At 37.6% G+C, this 21,762-nt stretch overlaps 2 protein-coding genes across 3 annotated transcripts; one reads left to right on the top strand and one right to left on the bottom strand.

Moving 5' to 3' along the window:
* Nucleotides 1–1,781: 1,781 nt before the first annotated feature.
* On the bottom strand, nt 1,782–11,104 carry LOC111432408 (carboxyl-terminal-processing peptidase 3, chloroplastic). Of its 2 annotated transcripts, XM_023069275.1 has the most exons (12): nt 10,654–11,104; nt 10,404–10,485; nt 9,345–9,475; nt 9,167–9,253; nt 8,456–8,534; nt 7,706–7,794; nt 7,173–7,205; nt 6,968–7,087; nt 6,776–6,862; nt 6,536–6,685; nt 3,688–3,795; nt 1,782–2,279 (listed from the first exon to the last, which is right to left on the bottom strand). In XM_023069275.1, exons 1-12 carry the CDS (start codon nt 10,972–10,974, stop codon nt 2,031–2,033), a joined length of 1,536 nt encoding a protein of 511 aa, XP_022925043.1. In that variant the 5' UTR covers nt 10,975–11,104; the 3' UTR covers nt 1,782–2,030. The 2 variants fall into 2 exon arrangements, with proteins under 2 accessions (XP_022925043.1, XP_022925044.1); XM_023069276.1 differs by lacking the exon at nt 10,404–10,485 and having other exon boundaries at nt 1,837–2,279; nt 10,654–10,905.
* A 2,520-nt stretch (nt 11,105–13,624) lies between these two features.
* LOC111432409 (zinc finger protein WIP2-like) lies at nt 13,625–16,157 on the top strand. Its single transcript, XM_023069277.1, has 2 exons — nt 13,625–14,250; nt 15,538–16,157. Exons 1-2 carry the CDS (start codon nt 13,633–13,635, stop codon nt 15,982–15,984), a joined length of 1,065 nt encoding a protein of 354 aa, XP_022925045.1. The 5' UTR covers nt 13,625–13,632; the 3' UTR covers nt 15,985–16,157.
* Nucleotides 16,158–21,762: the final 5,605 nt, after the last annotated feature.

Below are 21,762 nucleotides of genomic sequence, written 5' to 3'. Positions count from 1 at the left end.
CTGTCCGTTAGATAAATAAGATCGAAAACGCCGCCTAATTTCTCGACACACTATATAAATATATTTTCAAAAGAATCCACTTAGATTAGATTAAATTTATATTTATTTATTATTATAGGAAAAATAATTTGATTAACAAATAATAATTAAAAAAAACTGATTCCACTCTAATTTCTAATTTATAATAATATGAATAAATTAACAATAATTAATAGTTTATATTATATATATATTTTAATCTTTGTTAGAATGACATAATTTTTTTTTTATAAAAATAATAAACAGGAAAAAGAAAAATCTTACCGTTATTATTATTCTTTTTTTTTTTAATAATGTTGAAAAACCACATTTAGCTGTAACGTAGCCGTTTCACCTTTTTGACTCGCTGTCGCCCCTTTTCTGTGGGGTCCACGCGCCGCTCCCTTCTCCTATATAACTCCCTTTCTCAGCCCCTCTCTCCGCCACTCCTGCATCTCCGATCAATCTCTCTCTCAATATCTCTCTGTCTTTTCTCTCAATTTTCTAATCCGTTCTTCTTCAATGGCCAGAGTTTTCATCTCCAACGCCTTCCTCGTCACCGTTTTGATCCTCGCGGTCTTCTCCGCCGGCAGCCTGGTTTCTGGGCTCGGAGAAGACTTCGCTCCGGCGCCTGCTCCGTCGCGTGAGGCTGGATCTGGGTTCTCTCTTCCCATCTCTGGCTCCGTCGTTGGTTTCTCTCTTCTCCTCTCTCTTTTTCACCTTCTCAGGCATTGATGAAGTTTCCGGCATCCGGCGGCCGGTCACCGGAATGTGGTTCTTGCGGCGATTTGTTCTAATTTGGGTTATTATATAAAAATTGATATACTTATAATGTGATGTAATTCTTGAGTGATTATTTGGGAGATTTTTTTTTTCTTATATGTGATGTGCCATTTTTTATATACCATCAAATAAAGATTTCCATCTTATTAAATTTATTAAATTTCTTTTTTTCCAACTAATAAAGTTAATATTCTTTTTTTTTTTTTTGGATTAAAACGTTTTTTTGGAATAATATGAAATTGAAAGATTAGTTTAAAATACATATCGAGTATTCGATCACAATTGATACGTGGATGGGCTCGAGTGACATTTCAACCCTAATCACGACACATTTGCTGATTCTTCAATGTCAATTAGTCCAGACCATTGCCTAGTTTCATCTTGGTCATGGATTGATCACGCAGGTTCCAATTCACTTTTGCTACGAGTGTTTGAGGGTTGAGTTGAGTCGGGTTGACAATTTTTAGACTCAAATCAATTTATTGGGTTGTAAATTTTTTCAACTCGAGTGGCATTTCAGCCCAAACCCACCTAACAGATATTGTTCTGTTTGAGATTTCTCTTCTCGACTTCCTCTCAAGATTTTTAGAACACTCCTACCGAAAAGTTTTCATACCTTTATAAAAAATAATTTGTTTCCCTCCTCAACTGACTGATGTATGATCTCACAATCCATTCCTTTCGAAGCCTAACGTTCTCGCTGGCACACGGCCCAGTGTCCACCCCCTTTAGGGCTCAGCGTGTTTGCTGGCACACTGTCTGGTGTCCGGCTCTGATACCATTTGTAATAGCCCAAACCCACCGCTAGTAGATATTGTCCTCTTTAGCCTTTCCCTTTCGGGCTTTCTCTCAATACTTTTAAAATACATTTACTAGGGAGAGTTTTTCCCACCATTATAAAGAATGATTTGTTCCCCTCTCCAACCGATTTGAGATCTCACACTTAAATTCAATGAACGAAACATTTTCAAAAGGAGTTGTGAGGAACACATTATTCATCTCACAATGTCGGAATAATGAGGGAGTACATGTCGATTACACCCACGAATCGACAAGCGATATAGGAATCGACAACTATATTGACCTGATATTTATAATCCGAGTAAATCCCAACGAACCTCGATCAAACGGTCGAGTTTCTATCATTCATCTATATACATATATGCCTTTCTAGTTACCATCCATATTTACATTCAAATTCTTATAAAAGTGAGACAATTCCTATCATTTCAGGAGGCAGTCCCTTTAGATTGTTGGATATCCAATTCATGCTCAGCTATCATGATACAAGAATCAGCTTCAAGGGGTGTGCGTGAGCTCCTGTCTTTACCTATAACTTCTCTTGGTGAGTTGAGCGCATCCGCTGTACATTGGATATCTGGCACGATGCCAACTTGATCGATCTCGTGACGTGCCGGGGATAAGTACTTTGCAACCGTGATGAATAAAGCTGAGCCATCATGAAGCTCTGTCACACTCTGCAACAAACAAGAGCATAGCTATTGGTGTTATGTATTGTACAGAATGGGGAGTTATGTATTGTACAGAATGGGGCATGATAGATGATGGTTTTAGGATTTAAAAGTATCCCTTTTAATGGGCATGACACTAAGAGCCCTCACATCGGTTGGGGAGGAGAACGAAACATTCTTTAAAGGGGTGCAGACGCATTTAAAAACCTTGATGGAAAGCCCGAAAGAGAGAGCTCAAAGAGGACAATATCTACTAGCGGCGAGTTTGAGCTGTTACAAATGGTATCAAAGCTAGATACTGGACTATGTGCTAGCGAGGAGGCTGAGCCCCAAAGGGGGTGGACATAAGGCGGTGTGCTAGCAAGGACGCGGGGTCCCGAAGATGGGTGGATTGGGGGGTCTTACATTGATTGGAGAAGGGAACGAGTGTCAGCGAGGACGTTGGGCCCCAAAGGGGATGGATTGTGAGATCCCACATCGGTTGGGAAGGAGAACGAAACCTCTTTATATTCTTTATAAAGGTGTGGAAACCTCTTTCTAGCCGACGCGTTTTAAAAACCTTGAAGGGAAGCCCGAAAGGAAAAGCCCAAAGAGGACAAGATCTACTAGTGGTGGGCTTGGGTTCTTACAAATGGTATCAGAGCCAGACACCGGACGATGTGCTAGCGAGGAGACTGAGCCCTGAAGGGGGTGGACACGAGGCGGTGTGCCAGCAAGGACGTTGGGCCCCGAAGGGGGTAGATTGATGGGTCCCACATCAATTGGAGAAGAGAACGAGTGCCAGCGAGACACTGGGCTCCGAAGGGGGTGGATTGTGAGATCCTACATCGGTTGGGTAGGAGAACTAAACATTCTTTATAAGAGTGTGGAAACCTCTCCCTAGCAAATGCATTTTAAAAACATTGAGAGGAAGCCTGAAAGGGAAAGCCCAAAAATGACAATATCTGCTAGCGGTGGGCTTGGACTGTTACAAATGGTATCAAAGCCAGACACCGGGCGATGTGCCAGAGAGGAGGCTGAGCCCCAAAGGGGGGTGGACACGAGGTGGTGTACCAGCAAGGACGCTGGGCCCTGAAGGCGGGTGGATTGAGGGGGTTCCACATTGATTGGACAAGGGAACGAGTACCAACGAGGATGCTGGGCCCCGAAGGGGGTGGATTGTGAGATCCCAATCGGTGGGGAGGAGAACGAAACATTCTTTCTAAAGGTGTGAAAACCTCTCCTTAGCAGATACGTTTTAAAAACTTTGAGAGGAACCCTGAAAGGAAAAATTCAAAAAAGACAATATTTGTAACGGCTAGCGGTGGGTTTGAGCCGTTACAAATAACCATCTAAGATTTGGAGAGAGAACACAGATAGGAAGCACAAAATGCTTTGTTGAAAGAACACATTGTTCTCTACTAGATAACAATACCTGAATTTTTCCTTTCCCGAACGTCTTGTGCCCCACGAGAGTAGCTCGACCGTTGTCGTGGAGTGCTCCCGCTAAAATCTCGCTTGCACTAGCACTACCCTCATTGACCTGTACTAAGAATATGCACAAAAGATTAAATATACATAACCCATAAAAAGAACATAAAGAGTATGGGTACTCTAAAAAGATCAGCCAAATAGAATATGACAAATTATTAGCTAATACACACAAAGGATCAGCCAAATACTACGAAACAACGAGTTGATCATCATCCATAAGAAAACAATAATAGATAGGACATCATGGAACAAACTGATCTTTGAAGTAATTTTAAATCTGCAAAAGCATCGATAACATCAGTCCCTGTGAGATCCCACATCGGTTGGAGAGGGGAACAAAGCATTCCTTTGAAGGGTGTGGAAAACTTTCCCTAGTAGACGTGTTTTAAAACCGTAAGGCGGATGGTGATATGTAACAGAAAAAAGCGGATAATATCTACTAACAATGGGCTTGGGCCGTTAGAAACAGTATTTAGAGCCAAACACCGGACGGTGTGCAAGCGAGGATGCTGGGCCCCCAAGGGGGTGGATTACGAGATCCCACATTGGTTGGAGAGGGAAACGAAGCATTCATTATAAGAGTGTGGAAACCTTTCCCTAGTAGACATGTTTTAAAACTGTGATGTGACGGCGATACGTAACGAGCCAAAACAGACAATATCTACTAGAGGTAGGCTTAGGCTGTTAGAAATGGTATCAAAGCTAGACACCTGACGGTGTGTCAGCGAGGACGTGGGCTCCCAAGGGGGGTGGATTGTGAGATCCCACATCAGTTGGAGAGGGGAACGAAACATTCCTTACAAGGGTGTGGAAACTTTTCCCTAGTAGACGCGTTTTAAAACCGTGAGGCTGACGACGATACGTAATAGCCAAAACGGACAATATATACTAGCGGTGAGCTTAGGCTGTTAAAAATGGTATCAGAGCTAGACACCGGGCGGTGTGCCAACGAGGACACTGGACTCCTTAGAGGGGTGGATTGTGAGATCCCACATTGGCTGGAGAGGGGAATGAAATATTCCTTATAAGGGTGTAGAAACCTTTCCCTAGTAGACGCGTTTAAAACCGTGAGACTGACAATAATACATAACGGGCTAAAGCAGACAATATCTACTAGCAGCAGACCTGGGCTATTACAGTACCCCTTCTGTCCAATTACCAATCCATCAAGGAAATTGTCCCTCATACACCAAGATGCAACAAAAGAAGTTTATCCTCATTTCTTGGTCCTCAATGATATCCCCATAAGCCATCCTAAACAAATGAGTTCTTTCCTCCAATTGCACTTCACTAGCATATGATGTAATAGGATTAATGATTAATTAGATATCTTGGTCAATTCTTTGGTTAATTTGGCAGGACTAATTTGTTTTCCACTTCTCAATTTGGTCTCGGTTTGAGTTTAGAGAAAGGAACCGAGCTGTTTCCGAGTCAAATAGAACCTTGATTGATTCCCTATTCAATAACTTTTTCACTTCTCATTTACATCCCATCTTTCATTCCAATTCAAGTATTTTTCTTCAAAGAATCTTTGGTTCCTTTGAAACCAAATGCGGCATTTAGCTTTATTCTTACTTTATATTGGGATGCCCCCAACACTTTCCACCAAACAAACAGTGAAAGAATATATGAGATAAGACTTCTCCTATTTAGAAACAAAGAACATAGACTAGAACAGACGAAGAACACAGATTGGAAGAAACAAACCCATTGCAAAACTCAAAATATATCCTAAGCTAGTTCGGACTCTGCTAGCAAGGAAACTCGAAGGATATTGAATTCTAAGTAGGTAGTTACCATGACTCAAACAGACGATCAACCCATATCCTAATTATGTGTTTCTCCTCTTAAAAGGGTGTGAGGTCCCAGTTTGGTTGGAGAGGGGAACGAAACATTTCTTATAAGAGTATGAAAAACTCTCCTTAGTAGACATGTTTTAAAACCGTGAGGTTGATGGTTGATGATGATACGTAACTGGCCAAAGCGGACAATATCTACTAGCAGTGAGTTTGGACTGTTACAAATGGTATCAGAGCCAGACACTGGGCGGTGTGCTAGCGAGGACGCTGGGCCACCAAGGAGGGTGGATTGTGAGATCCCACATCGGTTGGAGAGGAGAGCGAAACATTCCTTGTAAGGGTGTGAAAAACTCTCCCTAATAGACACGTTTTAAAACCGTGAGGTTGACGATGATACGTAACAGACCAAAGCGAACAATATCTGCTAGCGGTAAGTTTGGGCTGTTATAAATGGTATCAGAGCCAGACACCGGGCGGTGTGCCAGCGAGAACATTAGGCCCCCAAGGAGGGTGGATTGTGAGATCCCACCTTGGTTGAAGAAGGGAACAAGACATTCCTTACAAGGGTGTGGAAAACTCTCCCTATGGTAACAACCCAAGCTCAACGCTATCAGATATTGTCCTCTTTGAGCTTTTCTTTCTGAATTTCCCTCAAGATTTTAAAACACGTCTACTAGGGAGAGGTTTTCACACCCTTATAAGGAATGTTTCGTTCCCCTCTCCAACTGATGTAGGATCTCACACCTAGTTTGTCGGCCCCAAAAGTACATGCACACAACACTCCCCTTACTACAGTATAGCTAACCAAACAAATAGGAGGACTTTCATTGCAATCAGATTATGGATATCATTAGAGCCAGACTACCTCTAACCCATTCAGAAGATTGCACCTAGCACATTCTTCTTATTCTCCTTGCATAAGTCATTTATCCCATACTACTCAGACTTCTACCTAAAGAAACAGTGTATAAACTAAAAACAAGAACTTACAAGCACAACGAGCGGATCGTGTGTTATAGCGTGGCCATCAATCATATTAATAGGCAACATATTCCCGTCTCGATCGATTGTATTCACTAGAGTTTCATCCCCATCTAGCCATATTTGGGCAACTTCAAGTCCTGCTTTTACAAGCCCTCCCTGAAACGAGTAGCAATAACCAATTAGTGAACCCCACGTTGAGCTTTTACTTGAAAGAAAACAATCACTTTCAGCAAACTAGAGAATTACTGGGTTGTTCCGTAAGTCAAGAATGTAAGACTGCACACCCTGGCTTTCCATCTGATGAATTGTGCTTTCCATGTCAGAAGCTGCAGTCTGACAATATAAGACAAAAACAAAGCATGTCTTCAATAGTCATGATCCTAAGATACTATAACCAGACAAAAGCAACACACTTGAAAGATGTTGGTCAGCATTTACCTGGGAGAACGCTAACAACTTAACATAGCCAGTCTTGGACAATTGGCCATCTTGTGTTCTATGAGGAATAATTGCACTGGATACTGGAGAGAGTTTAATGTATTCCCTTGGTATTTTGACCTGCAAGAAATGTGAAATTGTCAAGGAAGTAGAAACTTTATAAACGTAGAAGAGGGTAGGCTTTTGCCATTGAGTGGTTTAGTACCTCTCTTATGCTTGAGTTGCTCATATCTTTAACCTGAAAAGTAAAATCGCTCAATGAATATGTAACCATTTATGCTCAAAGTGACAATATCATACTATTGTGGAGATCTGTGTTCCTAACATGGTATCAGAGGTATCAGAGCCATGCCCTTAACTTAGCCATGTTAATAGAATTCTCAAATGTCGAATAAAGAAGTTGCGAGGCTTGAATGTGTAGTCAAAAGTGACTCAAGTGTCGAACAAGGGTATACTTTGTTTGAGGGCTACAGAGAAGGAGTCGAGTCTCAATTAAGGGGAGGCTATTTGAGGGCTCCATATGTCTCAAGAGAGGCTCTATGGTGCACTTTGTTCGAGGGGAGGATTGTTGAGGATTGGTGGGAGGGAGTCCTACAATTGGCTAATTAAGGAGACGATCATGGGTTTATAAGTAATCAATACTATTTCCATTGGTACGAGGCCTTTTGGGGAAGCCAAAAGCAAAGCCACGAGAGCTTATGTTCAGAGTGAACATTTTAACAACAATTTAGTACTTACATCATGAACTTTCACGGTCACAATTGTTCCAACACGACCTCGGAGTTTTTGGGCTGCTGTTTCACTATCAACTCCATCAAGTCTTTCCCCTGAAGCCTCAAAAATAGTTAAGTTAGGTTGAACCATACACAATGAGATGGGAAAGAAAATTTTCTGCAGAAAAGAGGTGAGATCTAGATGAATTATGATAGTAGAAAAATGCAGACATTATTATCTGAAGTGAAGAACTTCATGAATGCTGAAACAGATTGGCTTGTATCTTGCCTTTAACCTTCTTTTGCAAACCATTGAACCACAGACGAGTTTTTCATTGAAAGTAATATGAAAGTCAGTGAAGTTGAATAGCTATCAAGAAGCCTGAATAATGATTTAGTAACAGGGGTTAACAAAAATACGTCTGGATTCATGGATACCATGGATACCCGTGCGTCTTGCACGCTAACCGTGAGATCTCACATCGACTGAAGAGAGGAACGAGTGCCAGCATCTCGTTGGCCACGAAGGGGGTGAATTGTGAGATCCCACATTGGTTGGTGAGGAAACAAAACATTCTTTATAAGGGTGTGAAAACCTCTCCCTAGCAGACGAGTTTTAAAAACTTTGAGGAGAAGCCCGAAAGGGATAGCCCAAAGAAGACAATATGTACTAGTGGTGGGCTTGGACCCGAAAGTTAGAACTTCATCTTTATATCTTAAAAGGATAGGATTAGATTCACAGACTGAAGAATAAACTGATGGAAAAAGAATTTACCATTAATTTCAACCAGCTCATCTCCTTCATGTATGCCAGCTCGTGCAGCAGGGCTACCATCTATCATGGATAAAACAATCTGCAATGTCAATGAATACAGGCAGGACCAAGAGGGAAAACGTTTAGTAAATTGGTGATTGGATAACAAATGCTGTCTTTTTCCTTGTTATATCCACTGAATATCCAAGAAAAATCTCTTTTACCATAGAACTAATATGCTTTTTGTTGTGCTAAAAATGTGGAGTGCTTCTCACACCGAACCACCATCGGTGAGATCTCACATTGGTTGGTTGGGGAGGAGAATGAAGCATTCCTTATAAATATGTGGAAACCTCTCCCTACCAGACACGTTTTAAAACTTTGAGGGGAAGCCTGAAAGGGAAAGTCCAAAGAGGACAATATCTGCTAGCGATGAGCTTTGGCTATTACAAAATGGTAACAGAGCTAGACATCGGGCGGAGTGCCAGCGAGGATGCTGGGCCCCCAAGGGGATGGATTGTGAAATCCCACCTTGGTTGGAGAGGGGAACAAAACATTCCTTATAAGGATGTGGAAACCTCTCCCTAGCAAAAGCATTGTAAAACTTTGAGGGAAAGCCTGGAAGGAAAAGCCTAAAGAGGACAATATCTGCTAGTGATAGATAAAATTTGAAGAAAGCAAGAAACATTTGGAATCATAATAAGAGATAAGATTACGAAGAACGTTTCGTACCAAATGGCCGGTTTTCGGTTCAACGTTTATGAACAGACCTACTCCCTGCAAGTTGCCATCGCTGCCTATTCGAAAACTTTGATACTCCTGACATACAAACCATCAGATAAGTGAGTAAGTTCTTTTGAAGATAAAGCCAAACAAGAATGTTTTCCAACTCAAAATAGCATACAAACACCTTTGGGTTTATTATACGAGTAAATGGATCTCCAAGTGTTGACAGCATTGCACTGACTTTCTTATATGCTGCATCCCCTGATTTCAAAGGAAACATTTCCACCATGGTTTGCTGTAATTTTAGGTCCCAATCTGCATAAGTGGAACAATTCTGTGTTAGAGTTAGATAATTTAACCACATTAGAATCACCATATGAACAAATCTATCTTATGGACCTTTTCATGGCTCATTTCACAGAGATTTAATCGGGTTAAGAATCACAATCCTCCACAATGATATGATACTGTCTACTTTAAGTATAAGCTCTCGTGGCTTTACTTTTGATTTTTCTAAAAGGCTTCCTACCAATAGAGATGTATTCCTTACTTATAAACCCATGATCGTCTCCTTAATTAGCTGATGTGGGATTCCCCACCAACAATAGTCCCCTCGAACAAAGTATACCATAGAGCCTCCCCTGAGACATATAGAGCTTTCGAACAGCCTTCCTTTAATAAAGGCTCAACTCCTTCTTTAGAGCCCTCGAACAAAATACACCCTTTGTTCGATACTTGAGTCACTTTTGACTAACATATTTGAGGCTCACAACTTCTTTGTTCAACATTTGAGGATTCTATTGACATGACTAAGTTAAGAGCATGAGTCTAATACCATGTTAGGAATAACAAACCTCCACAATAGTATGATATTGTCCACTTTGAGCATAAGCTCTCATATATTTGCTTTTGGTTTTTCCAAAAGGCCTCATATCAATGGAGGTTTATTCCTTGCTTATAAACCCATGATCATTCTCTTAATTAGCTGATGTGGGACTCCCACCAACAATCCTCAACAATCCTCCTCTCGAACAAAGTATACCATAGAGCCTCCTCTTAGACCTATAGAGCCCTCGAACAGCCTCCCCTTAATCGAGACTTGACTCCTTCTCTAGAGCCCTCGAACAAAGTACACCATTTATTCGATACTTGAGTCACTTTTGACTAACATTTTCGAGGCTTACAACTTCTTTATTCGACATTTGAAGATTCTATTGACAAGACTAAATTAGGAATCACGAACCTTGATGATTAAAAGTTGGGTCTACAAATGTTTCTCTGATCAATCCCCACGCCTCAATCAGAGTTCTTTGAACTGTATTCACCTAACAAAGATAACCATTTAGCAAAACCTATTTGATCACAAATGGGAAAAGCCAAAAGAAAGTTTCAAAACAATGAAACTTACAAGAAAATCAATTCATGGCTCTGATCATAACTACATATGGAGTAAATTAACGCAACAATCAAGAAGAAACGTGAAGAAATGTCACCTCAGGAGTGCGCGAAACTGGAAAAGCAACAGTAAGAGATTCAGCAAAAGCAGGGGAATCAAAGCAAACAGAGCTCAAAGTAGTGGCAGCAGCAGCAAAGCCGACAACCCATTTCCCAACAGGCCCAACAAGTCTCTGCCGAGCAGATTCACTTCCAAATTCGCTCGCGGCGGAAACCACTCTCCATTTCCGGCTTCCACGCCGGCCGGAGCTCGAGAACCGGCAGAAACCGATCTGAGACGAAATGGGTCTGGAGGGATCGAGTGAAAATGGAGAAATATGGGGTGGTTTCAGGTCGAGGCTCCGGATCAGAGCCTCCATGATTGGTGGGTGGGTTGTGAAGGTGAAGAAGGAAGGTTTGAAGAAGGAGCCCTGATACCTATTGTGGCTGGGGTTGCGGCCCCATGGGAATCTTAGTGCTAACTCTTGTGGCTCTGAGGCTCGCTACGTTGCGTGAGACAGCAAGCAGCTTCTTGGCTTGATCTCGTGGCGCCATTCATTTGCCTGAAAGAGATTGATTTTTTTTTTTCTTTGCATTGCGTGAACGAAGACCGTTGCCGTCTGAAATTTGCTTCCCACTTATTTGGAAACGTTTTTTTTTTTTTCTTTTTGTTTTTTTTTTTTAAAAAATTTTATCCATAGTTTATATATTTATTTGAAAAATATTATTCGTTAATATTTAAATATTCAGTAAGTGTCTCCATTGTTGAAGTCGAGAAATACAATCACATGCACATACTTAAACGAGCATGCAATGTTGAGTTCAATATTGAAGGAGTTGGAAAATAAACGATTTTCGTAAAAGGGATATAGGACTTCGTTGTTGACCTTAGACATTAGGCACGTTTGTAGAGTCAATTACTTGAGACTTCTAAGACAGTTGATATCGAGGTTGAATAGGCAATGAATCCGATTCATATTGTGCATCACTTTCATATATCGATGTAAATCGTTTTCATATACACCGATTCCAGATACATCACTTTCATATGCTTAAAGCCCATGAACATGCATCTTCATGCACAACAACATCAGTTGCTACTTATTTCCATTCTCATCATATAGCATCCATGACTTAATATTTTACAACTATCTCGTAAACATTCCGAATAACAAAAAACACCTAGCCTAGCTCATCGTGTTCCAACAATAATAAGCCACTTACCTTAGCTCGGAAAATAATTAGTAGCTACTGTTTAGAAGATTTTTAGTTGCCTTTAGACCTTAATTAGTAAGACCCTATTTTCCAAAATCGTATACTGATCCAGACTCTTTAATAGATGCACGCTTATGACATTTAAGGCAAAAAAATATGAAACATCGTCATGAGAAATGTTAAATATTTATGAATTTTGATCCATCTTTTAAGAAAAAAAAAAAACATGTCCCAAAATTTTTCTCCCGAGCATTTTTCCGTCATTTTTAAAGGGGTAACGTCATTTCTCAAAGGGGCGCCATTGACAAGTTCAAAGAAGTCCTTTTCGTGTTCTAATTTCCTAGTTTACTTCATCGAGATCGGACTAGACCTATAATTCTAACCATTTAAAATCTTTAGCCCCAAATATAAGACCTTAATGCCCACAAACTAGTAAGAAACTTTGAAAACACGGAACTATAGGCATGGACTAATGCTTCCTTATGTTCATCCTTAGTAAGCTAGTGTAACAGAGGGCTTTCTCGAAAGTAGTTTTATAATCGGGGGTGACACAACTTGTTTGCCTTTCTTCTTTCTTTTTTGTACGTTAGAGTTGTTCGGGCAGAAAATCGAAATGTGAAAGTTCGTCCTTCAGATCTTTCTTCTTTCTTTTCCGCACGTTAGGGCTATTATATATATATATATATAATTAATTAATTAATAATACTATAATTTCGATCTTCATAGCTTTATGAACTAAAAAAAAAAAAATTTATAATGGACTTAAATTTGAGCAATAAGGGTTGAGGGCATATATTATTTGAAAATAATTTTAAAAATTCAATAAAATATTTTAATGCTTTTATTTTATTTTTCTTTATATATCTTATTGCAAATATGATTAGTTGGGTCAAAATTCAAATATAGTCAGAAAATAAGGAATATAGTCAAGGATATAATGAAACTCTCATCATTAGGATAAAAAGGCCAATAACTGTATTTTTTTTAACCCTATGTTACATAGCCCATAGAAAAAGTTACTCCATGCATATCTATCTTATATTACTAAAGGGTCTACAAATTTAAAATATAAAATATTACAAATTCAAGTCGGCTTGCGAGTTGACATTTTTTTTAGTCGAGTCAACTCGACCAACTCGAAAATAGAGTTGAAACCTATCTCTACTTTACCATATATATATATTTTTTTTTTAAGATTATTATAAAAATTAAAAATATTTGACATTTCTAACTGATTTTAGTGATACGTTGTGACTTGTGAACGTTTGATATTTGAATTTTATGAGATTTTAGTTATTAACGTAACATGTATGGTGAATACATAGGATTTTTTTTAAATAATTAAAAGACCACCCAATAACCTAACTCAACCCAACTAAAAAATAGAGGATGGGATTATTTAGATCACCAATCCAACCGGTCTGAAATATCGAGTTACTTCAAAAGATTTCTCCAACCCAACCTAAAAATAGAACGCTGGATTGGGTTGGGTTGTGAACCCTATTCGGTTTGTTTGGGTTCACCAGTCCAACCAACCCGAAAATATTGAGTTGGTCTAAAAGATTTCTCCAGCCTAACTCGGGATGAGAATTTTGAATTATTGAGATTATAATTTTATATTCTTTTTTTGGGATGATTCTTGAATTATGATGACCATTTATAAAGAATATTAAAGGGTAAGATTAGACCATTGCCCTATGAAAATAAGTAGAGTTGCAAGTAAGTTAGCTTATTTTTTTTTTATTAAAAAAACATTAAAAAAAAAAAAAAAAAAACATAAAAACAAAAGCTAACCCAATTAGTACTCCCTTTTGGTGTGTTGTATGTGTGTTTATGTGTATGGTTCATTCTCTCTCCTCCAAAACTTCAACCTACCATTTTCTCTCTCTTCAATTCCCATTTCCATGGCTGACCCATATTCCAATTCATTAGCTAGTCTTCTAAAATTCAGCTCCCTCCATCACCATTTCCCACAATCACAACCTTCCCCATCTCCCTCACACCTCAATATGTCTCTCAATTGCCTTCCATATCCTTACTTGGGTTCGGGTTCGGGTTCAGGTTCAGGGTCCGGGTCAGGTTCGCCTCCGCCATCGTCGCCACCGCTCCGCGAGGCTCTACCGCTTCTCGGGTTGATATCTCCCCCCGAGCAACGGCAGGAGCAAGAGGAAGAAGACGATGGCGGAGACGACGAGGGCAACGATGAGTCGGTGACCGTGGCACTCCACATAGGGCTACCTAGCCCTAGCACAGTGGAGATGGGTTCATCTGAGATTGATCATAGTAATAATAATGATAATCTTGATGATTTTGGGCAGTCCACCAAAACCCTAATAAAGGGGCAGTACTGGATCCCTACTCCTACTCAAATCCTCATTGGTCCTACACAATTCTCTTGCCCTGTTTGCTTCAAAACCTTCAATAGATACAACAATATGCAGGTAAATTCAGTTCATAAGTTCATCAGTTCATCAAAAAATCATGTAAAGATTGAATTTTTCTTGATGGGTTTTTAGATTCTTAAGAAAATTTTTGATTTTGAACATGAATTTGATCTGATCTTGTGAGAATTTAGGTGTTATTTAGTGTTTATTAAGTTAAAAAAAAAATGTGTTCTATTCTTTCAAGGTTATTCTTTCAAGGTGATGACTTTGTTGCCTGATATGAATCTTCACTTTAGATATCCTTTTGTAATATTATAATACAAATTTGATAGCAATTTCATTGCATGGTCATATGATTTTGAATGTTTCTCTCTCTACATTTCTCTCTCCATCAGTGTCTTTTTTGTTTCTGATACAAACTGAGTGAAATGAACATCACTGACTATGTTCCTTCTGTCTTTTAAATCAGTTCATTGGAATCTGTGTTTTAAACACTCCAACTGTTTGTTTGTTTGTTTTTTTTTTTTTTTTATGAATCCTATGAATATTTGTATGTTTTTTTTTTGTCATGAAATTATCTCTACTTTCTAGTTTTTTGGACACAAAGTGGGGTTTTTTCATTGAAAATTCATCCCAAAAATGGAAATTTCAGAAGATTTGCACTTTCTCGAGTAATTTTTGGTAGTGTGTTCATAAGATCAGTATAAAAATTAGTAATTTCTCGAGCTAATAAGTTTGATTTGTTCATGATTTAGTTTTTGCACGATTTGTAGAGCATTTTTAAAAGAAAAATTGTTACGATTTATTCAGAAAAGTAACTTGATGCATAAAAATCCTTCTCTCAAGTTATCTAGTTGTTTATTTTGTTTCTTTCTGCTTCGATTTGGTACTGTGTTTATAAGAACGTACTGTGTTTATAAGAACAGTATACAAATTAGTAATTTCTCGTAGCTAACATAAGCTTGATTTGTTCGTGATTTATTTTTGCACGATTTATAGATCATTTCAAGGAGAAGATTGAGAAAAACCCTTTTCTCAAGTTATCCTGTTGTTTATTTTGTTTTTTTTTGCTTCAATTATTCGTTTGGGTGTGGTTTGATCGATCCAGAGTCAAAACCAATAATTTCATATCATTTTTTAAACATAGAAAGAAACCCAAAGAAGAAATCATGATCGAATAGGTTTTCGTACGTTCATTGGTTTTGAGAGAAAAAAAATTAGATTTTGAAACCAAGAACATTACCCAAATGAAAAATTACATTTTTTTTTTTGTTTGTATAAAGTTTGAGCTGTTTTTGTTGAATAATCTCACACTAATTTGTTGTTTTTATGTGCATTTTGCAGATGCACATGTGGGGGCACGGCTCTCAGTACAGAAAAGGCCCAGAATCCCTGCGAGGCACGCAGCCAACGGGCATGCTAAGGCTACCTTGCTACTGCTGCGCGCCAGGGTGCCGCAACAACATCGACCACCCTCGAGCCAAGCCACTCAAAGACTTTAGAACTCTCCAAACACACTACAAGCGCAAGCACGGGCTCAAGCCATTTACGTGCCGCAAGTGCGGTAAGGCATTCGCCGTGCGAGGAGACTGGCGAACTCATGAGAAGAATTGTGGAAAGCTTTGGTATTGCATTTGTGGCTCGGATTTCAAGCACAAGCGCTCGCTCAAGGACCATGTCAAGGCCTTCGGTAACGACCATGCCGCCTACGGTGTCGGCGGGGTCGACGGGTTCGGAGACGAGGAGGAGGACGACCCCGCTTCGGAAGTCGAGCAGGATAACAACGAGTGAAAGGATCGACACCGAGATGTTATAGTTATATATAATGAAACTTACTTACTTACTTACAAATGTTATTACATTATATGTGTAATTAATTAGGGAAGCTTTGTTGTTGGTTGGTTCTGATGTTATAAATCATGTTTGTTTTGATCCCAAATGGATCAAAATATTGAAATGAAAAAAGAAAATTTGAAGTATATAAATTAAAATATTTTCATTTTCAGCTGATTCAAACATGGATTCACTGTTGTGATAGTTAGGATATTTTAAGGTTTATGTCTGTGTCTGTGTGTTCTTTTACAGGAATTGTGTAATTACTTCACTAACTAGTTGCAGTAATTTATAGTTAATAACCAAATCAAGGTTAATTTTCTGAATATTTTACTTCAAACAAATAAATATTGGCATTAAAAAATAATATATACTATTTTTCCAAAAATTGAATTTTTTTAATTTTCAAAATTTTACTTGAATTTTAAAAATAATTTTTAAAATTATATTTTAAAACAAATATGGATGAAATTTAAAGTAATGTTTATAAGTTTAATTTTTTAAAAAATCGAAATTCTTTTTGTAAAACGAGATAGTTTTAGAAATTAAAAATAGAAACCCTAAAAGAGATCGTAAATTTAACATGATAGTATTAACGAAGAAAAGACGTTTTAATAGCTTTTTCTTAAGCGATAACTCAAAGAGGCAAAGCTCAAAAGTGATGATTTCGATAAGTTTCCCTTTTTCATTACTATATGTAAAGATTGAGGACTCAGATTACGTTACTTTAAAAACATATAATATAAAATAAATCTAAAAATCTCAAAGTCGGATCAATCCAATTCATCCGAGTCAGTATGGTTAAAATATATATTCAAATTAAGTGTAAAGCTCTAACAACTCAAACACCCTATTAGCCTCATAGTTTTAAAACGTGTCTACTAGGAACAGGTTTCTACACTTGTATAATGAATGATTCGTTCCTTTTTCCAACCAACGTGGGATCTCACAATCCACCTAATTGATGGCTAGCGTCCTCGCTGGCACATAACTTGGTGTCAGACTCTGATATCATTTGTAACAGCCCAAACCCATCACCGGTAGATATTGTCAGTTTAGTCTGTTACAATTGTTGTTAGCCTCACAGTTTTAAAACACGTCTACTAGAAAGAGATTTCTATACTCTTGTAAGAAATGCTTTATTCCCCTCTACAACAAATCGTGTGATCTCACAAATAAATAAGCATTCTACTTACTAACAATTTGCTTTTAAATAAAAATTTGAATAAACGGGTTGGGTTAGATTCATTGTTTTAAGTATAGTTAGAGTTGAGAAAATTTACAACGAGAACAATTAGGTTGAGTCTAAAACACATTCCAATCTTACTAAACTCAACCCAGAACCCGAACAATTAACTTGAGTCTAAAACACGTTTCAATATGACTAAACTCAACCTAGAACCTGAACAATTAGCTTGAGTCTAAAACACGTTCCAATCTGACTAAACTCAACCCAGAACCCGCACAATTTGGTTGAGTCTAAAACACATTTCAATCTGACTAAACTCAACCCAGAATCCAAACAATTAGGTTGAGTTTAAAACACGTTTCAATCTGACTAAACTCAACCCATAGCTCGAACAATTAGGTTGAGTCTAAAACACGTTCCCATCTGACTAAACTCAATCCAGAACCCGAACAATTAGGTTGAGTCTAAAACACATTCCCATCTGACTAAACTCAATCCACCTGAACAATTAACTTGAGTCTAAAAAATATTCTAATCTAACTAAATTTAATCTACGATCACTCCTAATAAAAACACGAGATTATCTTTTTTTTCTTTTTGGAGAGGGAGAGAGAGAGAGGAGTATGATTATTGTAAATTTTAATTTGTTGGGTTGGTTTAATGATGATGATAAGTGCATGCATAAGAAAACAATATTGTATTCAAATCAAACTGTTCTGTACACTCTACGAGGTGTATAAAAGGAGAGAGATTTGCAGTGTGGGAATGGACTTTAAAGCTTTGTTTTTTTGTTTAAAAAGAGAGATAGAAATGGGGAATGGGGGAAATTATGTCAGTTTCAGTCTTTCAAAAACCACACTTAGTGTCTGTGTGGAACCCATCTGCCACTGCCCTCTCCCCCAAGTTGCTGTCTTTGTTGCCTTAAATTGTGGCATTTTAATTAACTCTATGCCCGTCGATTATCGCTACTTCGCCCTCTATTCTCGATATATCTTTTCCAGTCTTTTTAGGGTTTTTTCTCTCTCATCTATTCAAATTATTCGATGGATGGGTCGGGTTCTCAAGATGTACAGTTAGATACTGAACCTGGGTTGAATAGTTATTAGAGGTAGCCGCTTTAACGCATTTTTATTAAGTGTATACTCGTTGATTCTCACTACTTTACCCTCTATCATCAATGTATCTTTTCCATTCTTTTTAGGGTTTCTTCTCTCTCCTCTATGCAAATTATTCGATGGATGGGCGAGGGAATTTAAAAGTTGGGTTTTGAAGATGTGCGATTAGAAGACGGATAGGTTTTGAACCAGGATTGAATAGTTATTAGAGGTAGTCACTTTAACGCCATTCCCTTACGTGTATACTCGTTAATTCTCACTACTTCACCATCTATCATCGATGGTTTCTTCTCTTTCCTTTATGCAAATTATTTGATGGATGGACGAGAGAATTTAAAAGTCGGGTTTTGAAGATGTACGATAAGAAGACGGATAGGTTTTGAATCTGGGTTGAACAGTTATTCGAGGTAGGTGCATTAACGCATTTTCATTAAGTGTATACTCGTTAATTCTCACTACTTTACTCTCTATCATCGATACATCTTTTCCATTCTTTTTAGTGTTTCTTCTCTCTCCTCTATGCAAATTATTCGAGGGATGGACGATAAAATTTAAAAGTCGGGTTTTGAACCTAGGTTGAATAGTTATTAGAGGTAGTTGTGTTAACACATTTTTATCAAGTGTAAACTCGTCAAATCTCACTACTTCACCCTTTTTCTATCGACACGTCCTTTCAATTCTTTTTTTCTCTGTTTCCTCCTTTCTATTTGCATGTGAGGATTTATCTTCTCACCTTTAGAAAAGTTGTTTAAGACATGAAAGAAATAAGTATAGTTGGGTGATTTAAAGTGGTTCGATATATGAGAGAATTAAAAAGTTGTACGATAAAGAGATATTATTTTGGACATGAATTGAACGATTATTAGGAGTATCGAGACATTTTAACTAACTCTATATAGCCATCAGTTCTCGCTTCTTTACCTTCAAAACCATTGATACATCAGTTCGACTCTTTTCTCTCTCTTTCCACTCCCACTTTTGATTCGCTTGTGAGAATCTATCATCTCTCCTCTAGAGAACTTATTCGAGGGATGAAACAATATACAACTAGCGATTTTAGACTGTTAGATGATTGAGAATTACGTTTAAAGAGTTATATTTCAACAATAATAATAAAAAAGACATGTTTGATTCATGGTGTAACATCTCAGGTCTAGACTTGCAAAACTTGTAAATGTGCGGAAGCAAAATACAAAAGGACAATAGACTTATGGCATTGCCAATGACCCTTCTCGCTACTCTCCCAATACGTCATTCGTAAAAAAAAATTAGAGAATGAATATTAAAAATACTCTGTAAGTAACTCGTTGTGAGTTAGATATGTATACACACGCAACAAAAATGTATCGTAAAATCGAGAGACCTAAAACTATTTAAAACTAGGTCACGTGTCTGTGACTTACCCTAGCTGTGGGATATCTATTTGAACGCTAAATAGAACAAAGACTCTGATCATCCAGTATGTAAGTCCGTGATTTGCTACGAGTAGCTTTTTTTTCAACCATATGTATTCTATTTCTTCGAATTTTTCTTATAAGTCTCATTCTTTATGTTAAGCATTTCTACCCAATTTTGCCAACGTCAAGATCACCATACCCAACAATAGATGTAATTGAATATGATTCCATTGGTGTCAACCAAGAACATGACAAACCCAAAGAAATATTAGATCGCACCTAGAAGTTCAAGCCCATGACCATCCACTAAGGTCCACAAGTATGGCAAACGTGCTGGTGACTTGATCCAAATCGTTTATGTAGATACATATTAGTGGGTGTATCGTATACAATGAATTTTTATAAAACTAAACTACTAGGTACTTGATCTCTCGTTATAAATTCGTTAATTAAGAAAATTAATGTTTCTGATCATATACGGCTCAGTCTTCCTCTCAAGTCAGTTATGAAGTATTGCCTATAAAGGCTTGTCCTTTAATTTGTATCGGTGAAAATGACTTTGATTTGTAAGATGGAATTCACTCATGCTCATATAAAGAAAGTAGATGAATAGTTCTCTTTAGTGTTGATTTCAAGACTTGAACAATGGTGTCTCACCCCCTCACTGGCTCAAGATAGACTTAGTTTATGGTTGAATCATAAACAAAATGTTCATTAAGGAATCAACTATCCTTAAGGTGAAAGATTTAATTGTAGGGTAAAATGAATTATTAACCCAACTATAGTTTCGAACAATTCTTTGTCATGGTTAACTTGTCTGTAATGATTACATCCATAGATACAACTAGATTAATTGACGGTATAAATATCTAGAGGTCGTCAACTAATTCAATGATGGAGATTCTAGAAGTCGTCAACTAAACTCTGGTAGTGAGGAGTCTATCATGATTAGCTCATCTACATATCTTAATTGGTTCAAGCACGGGGATGCTCTCTCATGTTTATTATTGTACATGTGCTTCTTCATATTAACAAATTATTAAGATGTAGCTATTTGATGGTCACCAACTAACCTCAAATAGCAAAAAGTCTCATATCTTAATTTGTTCAAACACAAGGTTGTTCTTCTCATGTTTATGATGTTATCAGGTTACTATGATAGGGATACTAGAGGGTCACCCGCTAATCTCTAGCGACGAGGATATGCAAGTCTTTATTCCACACGTCTTAGTAACGTTTTTTGATAGCCATGTATAAAAGACGGGTTTTTACAAACCTACCTCAAAATCAAGAACCAACTATTCCATAATTCTAAAATTTCAAAATTGTTATTAGATTAAAAAAAATTCTAAAATTTGAAAGACCTAAAAAATATAGGTATTTTTAAACTAAAAAAACATAAATTTAAATTTGAAAACACAAACCGAAATTTAGAATTCCAAGACAACAACTAGTTTGAATTGTTACGTTACCAAAATAGACATATCAAAGAAAATAAAGTTGTCTTTTTTAAAAAAAAACAAAAAAAACATTAAGAATTGTTCTTAGCAAATTACTAAAACTAAAAAGAAAACATCATATTCAGAACCGAAAGTAACGAAACATTAAAATGGTGGAAAAAGCTTCAAAGTTGTCGGGAAATTATTTAATGAATAATATATATATATATATATATATATATATATATATATATAGTACTATTTTGTCTCTTGATTTTGAACTTACTATCACGATTATAGGAGAGCAATCGTCATCTTATATAATTGATATCGTTTAGGGTAGGACCGTAGTAAGATCTTGTATAGCATGCATACAGAGAGTGACCTTGCATGCAAACTCGTATCGTTTGAAAACCACCCTAATAGATTCACCTCATATATAAGTAAGGAGTAACCTTGCAACAATTCAGCAAGACCCTATATTAATCAGATTATAGGCTCATAAGGAGTGACGTGACAACCATTAGGGTACTACCCTACAATAATCATATCATATATATGTAAGGAGTGATCTTGCAATAATTAGAGAACAACCG

The sequence above is a fragment of the Cucurbita moschata genome, unplaced genomic scaffold (assembly GCF_002738365.1).
Source record: "Cucurbita moschata cultivar Rifu unplaced genomic scaffold, Cmos_1.0 Cmo_Scf00038, whole genome shotgun sequence".
NCBI classification, from domain to species: Eukaryota; Viridiplantae; Streptophyta; class Magnoliopsida; order Cucurbitales; family Cucurbitaceae; genus Cucurbita; species Cucurbita moschata.
The sequence above is the reverse complement of the archived record's forward strand: the minus strand, read 5'-3'. Positions and strand labels throughout refer to the sequence as shown.

Excerpts from the sequence above, each read along its gene's own strand:
- LOC111432408 (XM_023069275.1), bottom strand. The coding sequence starts at position 10,974 with ATGGAGGCTCTGATCCGGAGCCTCGACCTGAAACCACCCCATATTTCT. Across the intron at positions 10,486-10,653 it reads CAGTTTCGCGCACTCCTGAG|GTGAATACAGTTCAAAGAAC; the intron begins GTGACATTTCTT and ends TATCTTTGTTAG. Across the intron at positions 2,280-3,687 it reads TCGGGAAAGGAAAAATTCAG|AGTGTGACAGAGCTTCATGA; the intron begins GTATTGTTATCT and ends TGTTTGTTGCAG.
- LOC111432409 (XM_023069277.1), top strand. The coding sequence starts at position 13,633 with ATGTGTGTTTATGTGTATGGTTCATTCTCTCTCCTCCAAAACTTCAAC. Across the intron at positions 14,251-15,537 it reads ATAGATACAACAATATGCAG|ATGCACATGTGGGGGCACGG; the intron begins GTAAATTCAGTT and ends TGCATTTTGCAG.